The following is a 16,415-nucleotide window of genomic DNA, read 5'->3' as shown; positions in this document are numbered from 1 at the left end:
GCAGGTTAAGTCCTGACTCAGCCACGTACTCCCTATTGCTCCTGATTGCCACCCACCCACCCTCACCTCAGCCTGTTGAACTGCCTGCTCCCAGGGGAGTCGCAAGGGCTGGCAGAGACAAGGATCTGAGCCCAATTGTGTAAGCCCTGCAACACGGTGCCACGTTGTACCCGTCCGACAGAATGCACATGCAGCTGACTACCTTTAAGGTGTTTCAGGTCAGAGGTCCGCAGTCTTGGGGTGGTGCAGAGCTTCTCCGGGCTGATCCCACTCCAGGGTGCTGGAGCACCAAGGGAACAGACACACCAACTAAACTTCCCTGCCCTCATACCCAGAGATTGGCTGCGTCCACGCAGCTCTAATCTACGCACCTGAAAGTGTTTTCTGAGGCTAAGGCTCTCCAGCCGTGTGCTTCGGAAGAGCAGAAGAGATGGGCAGAGGGTTAGGGGAGGACCAGGGGCTTTGGATGTATGCTCTTTGTGAATCTTAAAACTTGGGATGTCATTTACAAGGAAAACAAGGGGCAGGAACAGCTGACCCTTTGTGTTGGTAGCAAAGCTGCTTTGTTTGAAGACAGTCTGTGCTTCCTCTTCAAGGACTTCCCCCCAGGGCCCCACAAACTCCCGTGAGCCATGCTTGAAAACCACCAGCCTCCAAACACGGTGCTTCCTAACTGAACCAGGCGGCCCAGAGGAGCAAGATGGCTGCAGAGCAAGTCTTTGGAGACCAAGACAGGCTCCCAGGTCCTGATTCCAGGTGCAGTCGTTTCCTTATGACTCCAGGCTGTACACACCTTTCACCATATCGTATCTTTAGGGCTTTCTGAAGTAGTATTCTTATCTACAATAAACCCAATCTGAACATTCAGAGTATAGTTAGCATTGCCTTGTGCCTATGTGCACAGATGACACACCGTTCGTGTTTTTAGACCACAGCTAGGCCAGTGTACATATGTGATAGCAATTACAGCATGTTTCTGAAGCCAATCACAGCATCTGTTTGTTTTTAACATTATATCATGGAGAAGGTTTGCTACAAGGACATTTATCACTCCTTTTTAAATGGAAGTAAAACTTCCTCTCCAGAGCGTGATGAAATTTCAAGGCTGAACAAATTCAACACTAGACGTATTTTATATTTTAAATTATAAAATCAGTTGAAATAAAAGCATCTTCCAGATTAAGAACAGAGCTTCCATCAGTCATTCTGATTTTCGGTCTTTGTAGAGATTCTGCTCCCAACAGGATCTCCTGAGCGCACAGTAGGATTTCAGCGTGTGCCTGGGCCTGGTGTCACTCAAGGCTGCTGGGGATGGCTGCATCTTACTGTGACTCGTGCAGCCTGTACACTCGTGAGCCCCAGGATCTGGGGGTGTCCTGGACCCATGCAGGTGTCAGAACCCTAGCATGCTTCCTGCATCACCACCCTGTTCTGCTGACTTCATTGCACCTGCCCATTGATTTGTCTGTTGTATTTCCTGCTTCTTGTCCCACCACCCTCTGTGTTCCCAGGGAGCAGAGACCTCGTCTGATCTGTTTGTCCCTCTCTCTTGAGAACAGTGTCTGGAACACAGCTGAATAAGTCAGAATGAGAAACGAATGCAGGAGTAGTTCACTACCATTCTGAGTTGTCTTAGGATGCTGAGTCTCTTGACTCCCCTTACTCAGTTTGAGTCCTCTCTGACACTACTTTTGTTTATTGCTTAGATTGCCTTAAACCATTTATGTCAATGCATTTATATTCACACGGCAAGGAGCATTGCACAAGGGTTCTTGTGAAATGAATGGATAACATATCTTGCTGTTTTTACCTATCTTTTACGTTCAACTTGGCCAGTTTAAATTAATGCTCCTACATGCTTCAACTGGTTGTAAATCTCAACTTTTTGTTCTGTAAGATTCTATTTCAGTTTTTAGCCACCTGGCTTAAGCTTCTGAACTCTGATTCTAACAGCGTCATCATATTATTATTCTTGTTTATGTTGTAGTCTCAAAATCCTGGATATTAAGGCGGGGGGCTTAGGAAGAAGGGCTTGGAAATAACATTAGCTCAAGTGGGATCAAGCTTTCATATCTTGAAAGTGGCCCAGGAAAACTTTGTTGAATATGCTGGTAGCTCTCAATTTTATATGAAAGTTTAATAACAGTAACCACACTCATTGTGCACATCGCACTTCCCAGATGCTTTTCATTCTTATCTGGTTCAAGACACAAAACTGAGAGTAACAAAAGAAGTCAACATAGTTTCTATATGTGTCTTTTATAAATTATTTTAGAAATAAAAATAAAAGATCATTATGTAATAAATTTTAATATGTGGTTTTGGTAAGTTCTAGTACATAGTAAATACTAATAGCTGTATGTTAAATTGAACTGAGTAAAAGGATCCATTAAAGCAAATTAGGGTGAAGAAGATAGGTGCTAACAATGACCAGTGGAGCAAAAATTTTCAAAAATTCATGTGTTAGGTTTACATTTACAAGGTTATAGTCAAGGATAATTAACTCATACTTTTAAGCGAACTCCACTGCTGTCATTAAAATCTTGTGATCTTGGGCCAGTCTGGTGGCGTAGTGGTTAAGGTCGCGTGCTCCGCTTTGGTGGCCCAGGGTTCACAGGTTCAGATCCCAGGTGTGGAGCTACACACTGCTTGTCAAGCCATGCTGTGGCATCATCCCATATACAAAGTACAGGAAGGTTGGCACGGATGTTAGCTCAGAGACCATCTTCTTCACGAAAAAAACCCCAAAATCTTTTGATCTTGAGTAAAGAATAATGAGGACGATCTTAAAATACTGTTAAACTTTCTAGATTTACACAGAAATTTTAGACTTACAGAAAAGTTTCAAAATAGCGTTCAATCACATATACCCTTCTCCCAGCTTCACCTGATGGTAATAACCATGTACTTAACTCTATACAGTTTTCAAAACCGGGAAGTTAACATTACAATAGTGTTTTAGTTTCACACATGTAATTAATAGAAGCAATTAAAGTTAAGCCAATTATTAAGTGTATTTATACCAATAATTGTAGCTTAGGGTCTTACAGAAAATTAGTAAATTGTTGTTTTAACAGTAGAATGATAAACTAAATACTGTTTCATAAATTCTACCTTTTATTTTCTTCCTGCCGTACACTTCTTGATCTTGAACCATAACGTACATAATTTCTAAAGGGACCTTGGGAGTTCCCAGCTAATAGCAATACTCAGTTCTATTGTAAAGGACATGCTTATTTTCTGCCCCATTCTCCTGGTCAGCTCAGCAGTGCGTAATGTCCTCTTCTCGTGAGGAGACCTCTGCAGTGAGATGGCTTTGCAGAGTGCAACTGAAACCCTAAACTGCTGGGTGCCTGAACCTGGTAGACGTGGGTTTTGTTGTTCAGCTGTGGGCTGGTGAATCAGGTTGACTAGCACAATTATACCGAGTGTAACATGACATTATGTTTCTCTTATTGATGAAAAATTGCTACTGCAACAAATATATGAGTACAGTTTATAAATGACAAAGGAAAACTTGGAATTACTTAATATTTTGTGGTTTAAGAACAATACTTGAATAATATCTTATGCATGAAAATGCATAGGGTGATATTTCTCTTGTTTTAATATAATTGTTTTCAAGATGAAGATGTTCCAGGGTTGAATCATCATCTTCTTCAGCATTGCAAATTTGTTCTGGAAGAATAGTCCTAAGGAAAAATAGACAGGCAGGTCACAAGTGGTCCAAGTAATACTCTGCCTTCATAATTTAGGAGTTAAGTTTTACGTTTGTTAAAAAAATTCTTTTGTTTTTAAAAGAAATTGCATCCTTTTCTTATACACCAGAAAAAGTCCAAATACGTCAAAGATCTAAATGTGGAAAAAAATGAAGCTGTAGAAGTAGTAGAGTGAAGCGTGGTCATACCGTGTAAGTAGGGAAGTCTCCTGATTTGTGGCTCAAAAGCCAGAGGCATGAAAAGACAGGACTAATAAGTTGGTTTTTAAAAAATGCTTAAAAGACAAATGACAACCTAGGAGAAAGTATTTGCAACTTATATCACAGATAAAGGGCTAATATACAAAGAATCCTAAAAATCTAGAAGGAAAAGGGAAAAGAACAAAAAGAATACCTGGGTAACCAGTTCACAGAAGAGAAAACGAAGTGACGTGTAAACATGAAAAGATGCTCGATCCTATTCATGATGCGAGAAGCACAAATCGAAACTATTCTGCACGCTACTCTCACTTACCAGATTTGCCACAAAAAAATCCAAAAGCTCATCAACATGTTCTGACAATGAGGCTGTGGAGGACCAGACATCATTGAAGGTAATTCAAAACAGTGCAGCCCCACAGAGAGGAATTTGGCGTATCTAGCATTTTACCCCTTCAGCTAGCAACCCTGCTCCTAGAAATCTATCCTAGAGTTGGACTGGAAAAATACAAAATGACATTCCAACAAAGTTATGCATTGTGGCATTATTTGTGGTGGTAAAAGAATGGAAATGATCACGTGTCTGTTAGTAAGGAACTGGTTGAATAAAATGCCCACATAATGGATACTTTCAGTTGTAAAAGGAATGAGGAAATTCTCTATACATTGTTATGGAGTGATATCCAGGATATACTGATAATGTTAAAAAGTAGAGTAGAAAAAAATACTCTCTCTAGAGAGAAAGAAAAGAAAAATTCTTCTGTGTAATAATTTGTATAATAATTATGGGAGGGGATGGGGAATATGAATATGTGTATGTATACATGCTTATATTTGCAAGAGGAAATATTGGAAAGATGGAGTAGAAATTAATTTTTTAAATTCACTTATGGGGAGGGATGGGACACAGTGTAAGGGACGGGCATAGAAGAAAGATAGCTCTTAATATACCTTGTTATACAGTTTTTGACTTTGGAATCATAAATGTTTAACAGTGAAAATAATATTAATCAAATGGAAAATAGCAATTCCTGAAAACCAAAACAAACAAAGACCTTATCTAAATATTAAGTTGTTGACATATTGTTACAGAGAAAACCACTGTATTTCAGCTATGCATCCTTCAGGGAACATGTTCTAAAGACAAATGGAGCTTCCAAAAACATCGTAAACTTAATTCTTTTGTTGTTAGTTGTAAAATGCTATTATCATTTTGAAACTATTATTTATATATTGTAAGATAAAAAACGTAAATTAATATTGTTGGGGATCCTAGATTTTCAGTGTAAGATAAACAAGTTTAAAACAGAGGAATACTATATAATGTTAAATTTGAATTGGGAATGTCAGCATGAACTCATACTCGTTTTCTTTACAAAATACATATTTCCTGCCAGTCCATTGAAAGGCCTTGAAACAATAACACATTTGAAAGGAACATGCCTGGTGCACAGATTGGGGCCTGTGAAGACTCTTCTCCACTGAGAGGAGCTGGGGCTTTTTGGAGCACGGCTGGCACAGGTCTGCTGTAGGGAATGTAAAGTGAGCCATCCAGGGTTATTAGAAGCCTGTCTAAGACTCAAGAGCTAGCTCCAGGGGCTACCGTTGGCCAAAGACGGGACAGTGTAAGAACAGTAATTGGAATTGACAGAGACATTCTGAATGTATAAAACCGTAATTTCATAGTGATTCCTCAGAGAAAGAGACAAAGCCAAAAACAAAATAATAAAGCAAAAACACTTTGGCACCAACTTTTTTCCCCCGAGACAGCCACTATTAACATTTTAATGTATTTCATAGTCTTTTTCGCTCATATTTAATGCATATGTATAATTTTTTCCAGTTTCATAAAGATATAATTGACATATAACATTCTGTTAATTTAAGGTGCACAACATAATGATTTGATGAATGTATATATTGGGAAATTATTGCCCCAATAAGCTTAGTTAACATCCATCACCACAAATAGTTACAAATGTGTAACCTTAAGCTTCTTACTCTGGCAGTTTAAAGGAAAGAACTGAGTATTTATCCTACCTTTCAGAGTAACAAAGTGGCCCTAGTTGATGAGAAAAAATTCTTTACAGAGGAATTGCAGCTAACGAATGTGGAAGGAATGACAAAAATAGAAATTCACCATTTTGTTACCCCTAAGAAGTAAGAGATTCAAAAACCGTCATCTGTGAGTGAAACCGTTAGTTCGGTGGTGGAGGAGATGCCAGGTCACAACCACCTCAGTCCCACCAGAAGTGGGACAAACAAACATGATATTTTTTATAAACTCTTGACTCTTTCTCTGCTTTCTTAGGAGTTTGTATTAGAATTTCAGAGACAGGGAAAAGAGTAATGGTGTAATCCTCAGGAAGTGACCATAGAGCCCAGGGACCTCCCCAATGACCACACGCCAGAGTCCAGATTGGTTCTTGATACCTTTGTGCTTTCCACGTGGGGGTGATGAGATGACTTGGTTGCAGATGGAGCATAAACAGAAAAATGGGTCCCCAGAAATGAGGGAAGCTGAGTCTCAATAAATGTATTCAGAATTTTGCCTACAGAAGAATCTAGATAGAAGCAGTTTTAATTTTAGCATATATTTAGGTTTTGTGTTCTACAGATTAGAGTGTTCAAAATCACACATGGAGGTGAGAGCAGCACCACAATCTGCTGTCTTGAAGCCTCATTTGAACATATCTCTAGGGTTCTAAGTATTATGTAACATTCTCTATTTTTAAAATTTTTAGTGCAGAAATTCGCAAACATACAAAAATAGGAGAAACCTATAATGAATCTTTATGTACCTGTCATCCAGTTTCAAAGATTATTAACATTCGCCAGTCTTGTTTAATGCAACCTCTTTTCACTTTTTTTTCCTTAAAGTAAATCTCAGATATCATGTTAGTTGTTTAATCATATATTTTGTCAACCACAATTTAAATAGATACTTGAAAAAGCCGCGATTTACCGTATCTTGTTGTTGTTCAGCCTCAGAAAATGTAGTGCTTTCATTTCTTGTACCCCAGGTGGTATAGATTTTAAGTCATTGTGATCCAGAAACAGTTCTCGCAGAGAATGGTATGCTCCATAGAAGGAGACTCGGTCCACGCCATCGTCTGTGAGTTTGTTGAATGACAGGTACAGGTATTCCAGGCCTGGTGCCATGTGGCCAAACACATAGCCAGGGATGCGCTCGATCTGGTTCCCGATGAGCACGAGGTGCAGCAGAGACTTGGGGAGATAGGAGGGCACGTGGTAGAGCATGTTGTAGGAGAGGTCAATTGATTCTAGATTTCTGCAGGGAAAGGAGGAAACAGGCTGGGAACATGAGTGAGGGGAGCTCCAGGGCTGGACAAGGCCTCTCAAGATGCTTGTCGGGTCTCCTGCCAGCACTGTGTGCAAGGCTGCAAGGCTCATGCTCATACCTGGGCACCACATAGCTGCTCGAGTTCCATTAGAGAGGAGTACCACGTTCAGAGAGAAAACTCACATATTGGGGGTAATGGCAAGGCCCAGAGAGGTCCCCAAATATCTCTAAGGTCAACTGGAATCAGAAATGAAGCCCAGAGGCCTAGCCAACATCCAGCTGTCTATCCCTGAAATCATCTTTCATCCCAGCAAGGCAGTGTTGGTGTTGCGGGGGTTCTGCATTGCCATCCACAGTTGATCTGGTAAACTGTCACCTGGGATTTGGGGTGAGACTTGAGGGATCTGGAAAAGTCTGTTAACTGGCCAGAAGATCTGGGAAACGTGGTGAGCTACCTGGTTTGTCTCAGGAGCTTCCTTGTGGCTTCTGCCCACCCAACAAAGACATCCCCTGAGGAACACTAGGTCACTCTGCCACCGCCACATCTGACTAAACCTGGCTGGCCCTTGAGATTTCTTCCCATCTCTCCCATCCTGCTTCTGAGAGACGTCTGTCCTCACTGTGCCACTCAGATCCCTTGTCCCCTCGCCACATGGTTCCTGTCTGCTCTGCTGGACCCGCTGCCGGGGCTCAACCCCATTTGCCCTCCTGACAGGCAAGGCCCCCATGCTGCCCCTTCTCTGTGGCCTGCTGATTCCTCTCCTCAAAGATGGGCTCTATTGTCAGGCCCAGCGTTCGTCACTCTATTGTGTCAGACTTGAGACGGAGAACTAGTTTGGAGGAATGAGGACAGTGTGGTGTAGGATAGTAAAGCCTGGTGCTCCCACCCAAGGCAGGGGTGAGGGGAGGCCGCTCCCTTTCTCAGTGTGCAGGGGATTATCTCACTTAAACTTCATTATTGCCTCTGAGGTCAGCCGGGGGAGAGCAGCACGGTGGGCAGCCCTCAGGCTCAGCACTTCACATGGCAGGGTGTCCACAGCAGCAGTGACCGTGGTCATCCTGACACGGTCATGGCATGAACAGTTTGAGCTCCAGGCAAGCTTCTTAAGGAAGAGTGCCATCACCAAGCTGTTCAGAACCGTCACCTCCCTCACATCCCTGTGTTCATACCCTGTCTAGTAATGGCAAAAGGAAGAAATCGTCTAAGAAAGCCAAGCTATAGCATATACTTACTCTTGATTTATCCAGGCTAAAGGAGCAATCCTGTTTTCTTCAATTTTGTTATAACGTAGTACAATGACATTGATCTTTCTGGTATGATTAAAACAAATTTCAGTTATTTCTTCAATTTGGTTATTTTCTAGGTATAATTCCTATAATTAAGAGAAAAGACGATTATTTTTCTTTGTATTAATAATTATTTTCAACTTGACAGATTAAAATGGTATTGTAAACTCTTCTCATTAGTATTATCAAAAGAGTCTTTTACTTCTCTTCCATTAAGTTGTCAAATTTTCTAACTAATTAAAATAAAGTGTACTATCTCTCATGGTTATGGGATTAAGTGAATTTTATTTAGTTATTTTTATTTAATTATTTAACTAATTTTCTTTTTTGAGGAAGATTAGCACTGAGCTAACATCTGCTGCCAATCCTCCTCTTTTTTGCTGAGGAAGACTGGCCCTGAGCTAACATCCATTCCTGTCTTCCTCTACTTTATACATGGGACACCTACCACAGCATGGCTTGACAAGCCGTGTGTAGGTCCGCACCCGGAATCCGAACCCAGCGAACCCCAGGCTGCCAAAGCAGAATGTGTGAACTTAACTGCTATGCCACCTGGCCGGCCCCTCTTTAATTATTTTTAAACCATAAAATGTAAGATACAGGATACCATAATAATTGTGTATACTTTCTAATTTACAAAACTTATTCATATAAATTATCTCATTTGGGCTTCAAAACCTTAGAAAATAAGTGGAAATTATCAATCCCATTTAGCAGTGGAAGAGACCAGGCCTGGAGAATGATAAGGTGTGCCGTCAGGGATGCAGCTAACACATGGGGGAAGCTCATCCCGGCTGGGCCAAGCTCCAGGTCAGCCTGCTTCCCACCAGCACGTGTTGTCTGTAATTTTTTTAGGCACGTGTTTGTTTTGTTTTGTTTTTATTGGGTTCATAATAGTTTACATCAATGTGAGATTTCAGTTGTACATTGTTTCTTGACTGTCACCACATAAGTGCTCCCCTTCGCCCACTGTGCCCCCCAACCCCTTTCCCCTGGTAACCGCTGTACTGTTTTCTTTGTCCCAGTACTTGTTTATATTTCACTTAGCATAATTCCCTCTAGGTCCTTCCATGTTATTGCAAATGGGATGAATTTGTCTTTTTTCTGGCTGAGTAGTATTCCATTGTGTACATACACCACGTCTTCTTTATCCAGTCATTGGTGGATGGGCACTTGGGTTGCTTCTATGTCTTGGCTATTGTGAATAGTGCTGTGATGAACATAGGGGTGCATATGTTACTTTGGGTTGTTGATTTCAAATTATTTGAGTAGATACCCAGTAGTGGGATGGCTGGGTCATATGGTAGTTCTATTTTTAGTTTTTTGAGGACTCTCCATACTGTTTTCCATAGTGGCTGCACCAGATTGCATTCCCACTAGCAGTGTGTGAAGATTCCCTTCTCTCCACACCCTCTCCAACGTTTGCTATTTTTAGTGTTAGTGATTATAGCCATTTTAACAGGTGTAAGGTGGTATCTTAGTGTAGTTTTGACTTGCATTTCCCTGATGATTAGTGATGTTGAACATCTTTTCATGTGTTTATTGGCCATCTGTATGTCTTCGTCAGAAAAATGTCTGTTCATCTCCTCTGCCCACTTTTTTTTTAAAGATTTTATTTATTTCCTTTTTCTCCCCAAAGCCCCCCAGTACATAGTTGTATATTCTTTGTTGTGGGTCCTTCTAGTTGTGGCATGTGGGACGCTGCCTCAGCATGGTCTGATGAGCAGTGCCATGTCCGCACCCAGGATTCGAATCAACGAAACACTGGGCCGCCTGCAGCGGAGCACGCGAACTTAACCGCTCAACCATGGGGCCAGCCCCCCTCTGCCCACTTTTTGATCAGGTTGTTTGCTTTCTTATTGTTCATTTGTGTGAGTTCCTTATATGTTATAGACATTAACTCCTTGTCAGACATATGATTTGCAAGTATTTTCTCCCAAGTATTTTCTCCCAACTGGTGGGTTGTCTCTTTGTTTTGATCTTTGTTTCTTTTGTGTTGCAGAAGCTCTTTAGTCTGATAAATTCCCACTTGTTTATTTTTTCTTTTGTTTCCCTTGTCTAAGAGGACGTGGTATTAGAAAAGATCCTTCTTAGTTTGATGTCAAAGAGTGTACTACCAATATTATCTTCCAGGGGTTTTGTAGTTTCAGGACGTACCTTCATGTCTTTGATCCATTTTGAGTTTATTTTTGTGTATGGTGTGAGATAGTGGTTTACGTTCATTCTTTTGCATGTGGTTGTCCAGTTTTCCCAGCACCATTTATTGAAGAGACTATCTTTTCTCCATTGTATGTTCTTGTCACCTTTGTCGAAGATTAGTTGCCCATAGATGTGTGGTTTTATTTCTGGGCTTTCAGTTCTGTTCCATTGATCTGTGTGCCTGTTTTTGTACCATTACCATGCCATTTTGGTCACTATGGCTTTGTAGAACGTTTTCAAGTCAGGGATTGTGATACCTCCAGCTTTGCTCTTTTTTTCTCAGGATTGTTTAGCCTCATGTTTTTTGACTTGCTTGTATTGTAATTAATTAAAAGTTAAATTTAGAGCCTTCATTTAACGTCAGGGTGAAGTTTGCTAGAACTATTAGTAAGTTTTCAACAGCCAGCTGCCTTCAGGTTAAATTCAGTTGGCATTAGAGGGAGTTTTTCGCTCAAGGATCTTGTTGGAATTTAGAAGTAGAATTGGTATATCTTCAGTGTAACTTTCCATTCTTATTGAGTAATTTCCCCCTCTTTGTAGCTTAATTTTGGTATTTGTTAGAAATGGGTAAGGAATCTTTTAGCTTTTTGCTTTTACTTTCGTACGTATTTAGGGGTGAACTAGATCAGTGGTTCCCAAACTTGGTTGTGTAGTAGAATCACTCGTGAGCTTTTTAAAGTGTAAATTCCCTCCTAAACTTGCCCCAGTCAGAGCACACTCATCCATACGCTGAAACTCCACGGCTATGAAGCAATGCCTTGGAAGGAGTCAGAGCACACTCACTATGTGGACAGCACCTCCTGACTGGTGAGAGGGTCTTTTGCAAAGAGAAACTAGGGATGGGAGGGTCAGCCGTGTGCAGCAGACTTGTTGCTCTTGTACTATTCAAAATGTGTGTGTGTTTTACTGTGTGCATGCATTATCTATTTGAAATTTTAATTTTGAAAAAATTATAAATTGCTGACCTCACCCTCCAAAGACCCTGATTTACTGTGTCTGGGATGGTAAGTCCATGAATCTGTATTTCTTGAGAATCCAAGTGATTCTGATGTAATGCCAGGCGTTGGAACCTTGGTCTTTGCAATTTTGATAAATTCTGAAGTTATATCTTCATCTCCAAATAGGAGGAAGAGGAAGGGTGGTGGCCATGGCAGTAGTGTCATATGAGATCAAGGGTCCTCTCTCCCAGTTTGCTGGTCCACAACTATGGGAAGCTCTGTCCTGCCTTCTTGCTGGACGATAGTGTATGCGGCAGAAACAGACCTCAGAGGAGGCGACAAGGGTCCAGCTGGGTCTGCCAGACCTCCATTCTGTTTTGTTTTTTTTTGTAAGGATTGGCACCTGGGCTTACAACTGTTGCCAATCTTTTTTTTTTTTTTTTTCCTTTTTCTGCTTTATCTCCCCACCCAACCACCGCCCCCTCCCACCATACACAGTTGTATATCTTAGTTGCAGGTCCTTCTAGTTGTGGGATGTGGGATGCCACCTGAACGTGGCCTGACTAGCGGTGCCATGTCCGCGCCCAGGATCCGAACCCTGGGCCACCGCAGCAGAGTGCGCGAACTTAACCACTCAACCACGGAGCCGGCCCCTAGACCTCCATTCTTAATGCAGGAAATCGGGGTGTTCAGTCAGCGGCAAAGGTCCCCCAGGGTTCCCCCTTAGTTAAGTGTTCCTTGCTGCAGCCAAGGAGACCACACACCTGGGCAGCGGCGGGCATCTCCAGAGGGAGTAGAAACAGGACAGCACTTGGGCCTGGAGTTAGTCACAGGCCCCTTGGTAGGAGCTGCTTAGAACTGATAAGCTGGGGGCTGCCAGCACAGTCGGTGACCTTCTCTGCGGATTGCTTCCATCCATGGAGGGTCACTACTCATCCACATGGGACTCTGGGGGAAGCAGACTGGGATGAACATTGCAATTCTGGTTTGAGACAGTTTAAACCCCCTTGCAAATCTGGGTGCTTTTTGCAAGTTGTAATTTCTGTTTAAATTCTCTGCAGGACCAGTTTTCACTTTATCAAGAGTCTTTACTAGTAATTCTAAGTTGGATTCATAATCTTGAATTGTTTGAAGGGAAACCAATGCTCCAATTACAGTAAATTCTGTATACAGCACAAAACTACTGAGTTTAATTTGCATCAGAATAAGCTTTTAAAGTGTTTGGTTTGTTGTAGTGTAGTATATTTAAAATGTAAAATATTTTTAAAAAGATATTAGTACCTCAATAGAAGCAGGAAGACCCTGTGGTATAATTCTAAATTTATTTCTTCCCAGACGCAGGTAAGATAGGCTCTTCAAAGGTTTAAAAGCTAAAGGGTTGACATTGGCTTCACTGAGATTGTTTCCTTCCAGTTCTAAGGTGACCAATTGATTTAAGTCTATAAAAAAATAAAATTAGCGTATTAGGATAATTGAAGAAACATGCAATTTCCATAGCTTTTCAAAAGGTCGTGTGAAATGTTCAGTTTATTTGGAGGGCAAAAGTAGCTCTTTCTTTGTATCCCTCTGTAGAGCCTTTCCCAAGTACTTTTCACATCCCAAATGCTCAGTTCAGCCAGGACTGAATGCTGAGTGCATGGTCCAGTGGAGTGGAGGCCTGTTGAGAAATCATTATTGTGCTGTATGATGGAAGTTTGTGGAAGGAGAAGCCAAAGGGGGGAATGGGAGGATCGGGGTGGCCTGCAGAGACAGCGGTGGCCAAGAAGGGACTCAGAACGAGGTGGGCAAGAAGTAGAAGGTTGTGGGAGGTCATTTGAAGCATTTGCAAAGACAGGTAGATATGAAACAGCACTATAGTCGGGGATGGCTGGGGCATAATGCAATGAGGACACAGAAGGAGCACTCTGCTTGGAGACCCTCAGTTTCTGAGAACAGGAGTTACAGCATGAATTCCCAGTGCAATTGTTCACTTCCTGGCAGAGTGCAGCCAGATGGACGTTTTGAAAGGAGAATGATCAAAAATTCTCCACGCATTCAGATTGAGCTACCAAGAAAGGCCTTTATACAAACAGGTTTTTTTTCTAAATTGTTTCTACCGGTCTCGGGAGTGGTGTGATCCAAATCAATTGGAAGCTTGAAGTAGGGGAGTGGCCAGCTCAGCAGTGATGATACCCAGAGGTGTCTGAGTCAGACATTCAGGGTGTAACTTTGGAGTTTGTTCAGGGGCCAAGATTTCTAGAATGGGGATGTTTTCATATTCAACTCATGTCACGAGCATTACGCTAAATGCTCCATGCAACTCAGTTCCTACTCTTAGGCACATGAGAGAAGGAAGACATAGTCTAAGCAAGAGCAGAATACAGTACCATCAGGGTTACAGATCATAGGTGTTAGAAGGTGAGAAAGAGGACATGGCAGTGTAGACTTGAGTAGTATGCAAGTGTGAGTGGGACTAGGCTTTCAAAGATAGAAAGATGTGGGTAGAAATGGCAAGCTGAGGCAACCAGCTGAACACGTGCACACGAGCCCACATGGGTGTGCTTTAGTGTAGGGAAGAGGCCAGCCCTGGAGTGGACTATCCACAGGTGGGGGTGAAAGTTTGAGGGCAGAGGTGGGCTGTGCAGGACCTTTGTACACTAGACAAGGTCTGGCTTTTCTTCTCTAGACGGCAAGGAGCCCCTGGGCAGCAGACAGCATGACATCATCTAATCTGGTGGTCGTGTTTAGGATCACTTGAAGGGCTAAGAGGCAGGATGTAGGGAGGCTAACCAGTAAGCTGTGATAAGTGCTCTTATTTCCTCATAATCTCTCTAATTTCCAAAACTAAAGATGCTGAGAATCCAGCATATTTATCTAGTACACAGTTGAGGTTTTGGAATGTAGCAGAAGTTTTCCAGTGAAAAATAGATAATAGAAGTAGACTAATGGTCATTACATGACCTCACAAGAGAGAAAGAAATATAATACAGAGTGCAAATTCATGATACTATGCATTACTTCAGTTATTCTCTAGTTTATGTCTGTTGTGTGTGTAGGAAACACACGAGGTGTGTATTCCTGTGTTTAACAGGAAACAGGTTGGAGTTAGAGAAGGTTCTTGTAGGCTACTTGGGATAGAAAGAGGATGTATTACTAGGAAGTTGGTAAGAAGTCCTTCCCACTCTGGGGTGAGGAGCAACGTGACAGGTTATGGACGTGGACACATGTGCATGAGAATGTTGATCTCATGGTATTCCAAGCGCATAGCCTCACATCATCGTTGCTAGAGGGGCCAATGTGGTCCTGGGTTTTCGTTTGTTTCTGTGATTAATAAAGACAGAAACTTTTTTTTTTTTTTTTTTTTTTTGAGGAAGATTAGCCCTGAGCTAACATCTGGTGCCAATCCTCCTCTTTTTGCTGAGGAAGACTGGCCCTGAGCTAACATCCATGCCCATCTTCTTCTACTTTATATGTGGGACACCTACTGCAGCATGGCTTGCTAAGCGGTGCCGTGTCCGCACCCAGGATCTGAACCGGCAAACCCCGGGCCACCAAAGCAGAACATGTGCACTTAACCGCTGCACCACCAGGCCGGCCCCTGGAACTTTTTTAAGCTTGTCCACTTTTCTCCTGCTGTCCCTCCCTTCTGCCCTAACACCGTTCCCCTCAATTATAATACCTTCCTTTTCTCACTGTGGGTCTGCAAATCTATCAGTGGCTCATGGGTGAACTCCCACCATCTCAGCACAGCCTGTGCAGCTCTCTGCTGTCCAGTTCCTGCCTACCTTTTCACACCATCTCTTGCTCTTCCCCCCTCACACCCTGTATCCCAGCCCCACAGCACTGCATGCTGTTCCCATAGCACCCAAAGCATTTTGTTTGTTCGTGCCTTTGCACGTACTGCTTCTTTCCCTGGAGCGCCCTTCTGCCCACTTCTCTGGAACTGTATATAACCGGAAAGGTCATGAGTGAAGACCTGCCATGAGGCACAACGAGAGCAGCCAGCTACCAAGAGAGCAGCAACATAGCACTGGTGGTGGCCTGTGCTTGGGCTCACCGTGCTCACTACCAGCCAGCCTGACTGTCAACAGAGGCTCCAGCAGTCAGTAGAGAATCCAGCACCCGAGGGGCCAGCATTGGAGCAGGACTAAGAACCCAGCACCCAAGGGGCTGGCACTGGAGCAGGACTAAGAATGCAGCCCAAACAGAAGAGGGGCCCTCAGCCCACACAGAGAGTGCAGGGGGCTCTCTGGGCGAGATGATAGTGGAGAGCCTCCTCAGTGGCCACCTGCATGGGGCTGAGGCCTCCTTGGTGTTTGGACTATGGAGACAGGAGGGCAGCAAGCAGGAGGCCAGTTTACCCTGGACCACAGTCGACTCTCTGGGAATTTGGAAACACTTGTGCATGAGCATGTGGAGAAGCAGTTGCAGGAGTGTGTAGAAGAGCCTTCCAAATAAGGACTTAACGTTTTGTAACGTGTCCTTTGATACAGAGCTGGAAACGTGATGTCACGTGTCGTTCACAGACGGTCAGTTAGTGCGCATGTTCTAAATTAAACACCCCTCTGGTCTTTTTCACCTAACAGTTAAGAAATGAAACTTCCCAATGTCTTTTCCATATGAAAAAGCCCATCAAAATTTGTGTTTATTAATGTTTTTCATGTGTACCCTGAAATCCATCTGGAAATAGAGTATTTCCATAACTCTGTAATCCTCAGATTTGGCAGTTCTCATTATTGTGTTTTTTTCTCATCACCAGAAGTGTTTGTTCCCATGAAGTTTATTGGGAGTG

At 42.5% G+C, this 16,415-nt stretch overlaps 2 protein-coding genes across 19 annotated transcripts in view; one reads left to right on the top strand and one right to left on the bottom strand.

The window, feature by feature from the left end:
• Positions 1-16,415, top strand: part of CENPP (centromere protein P) — a 215,705-nt gene that overhangs the window by 134,208 nt on the left and 65,082 nt on the right. The gene's annotated exons all lie outside the window — the stretch shown is intronic.
• The window catches only part of ECM2 (extracellular matrix protein 2), a 45,289-nt gene continuing 31,168 nt past the window's right edge, over positions 2,295-16,415 (bottom strand). For 9 of the 14 annotated variants that reach the window (XM_070590558.1, XM_008534404.2, XM_070590560.1 and 6 more), the window contains 4 exons: positions 12,926-13,083; positions 8,454-8,593; positions 6,882-7,208; positions 2,295-3,692 (listed from right to left, as the gene is read on the bottom strand). In XM_070590558.1, the coding sequence (XP_070446659.1) occupies positions 3,524-3,692; positions 6,882-7,208; positions 8,454-8,593; positions 12,926-13,083 (794 nt within the window). In that variant the 3' untranslated portion in view covers positions 2,295-3,523. The remainder of the gene's footprint in view (positions 3,693-6,881; positions 7,209-8,453; positions 8,594-12,925; positions 13,084-16,415) is intronic. The other 5 variants (XR_011531738.1, XR_011531737.1, XR_011531736.1 and 2 more) reach the window with 1 other exon arrangement.

Source organism: Equus przewalskii, chromosome 22 (assembly GCF_037783145.1).
Source record: "Equus przewalskii isolate Varuska chromosome 22, EquPr2, whole genome shotgun sequence".
Classification (NCBI taxonomy): domain Eukaryota; kingdom Metazoa; phylum Chordata; class Mammalia; order Perissodactyla; family Equidae; genus Equus; species Equus przewalskii.
The sequence above is the reverse complement of the archived record's forward strand: the minus strand, read 5'-3'. Positions and strand labels throughout refer to the sequence as shown.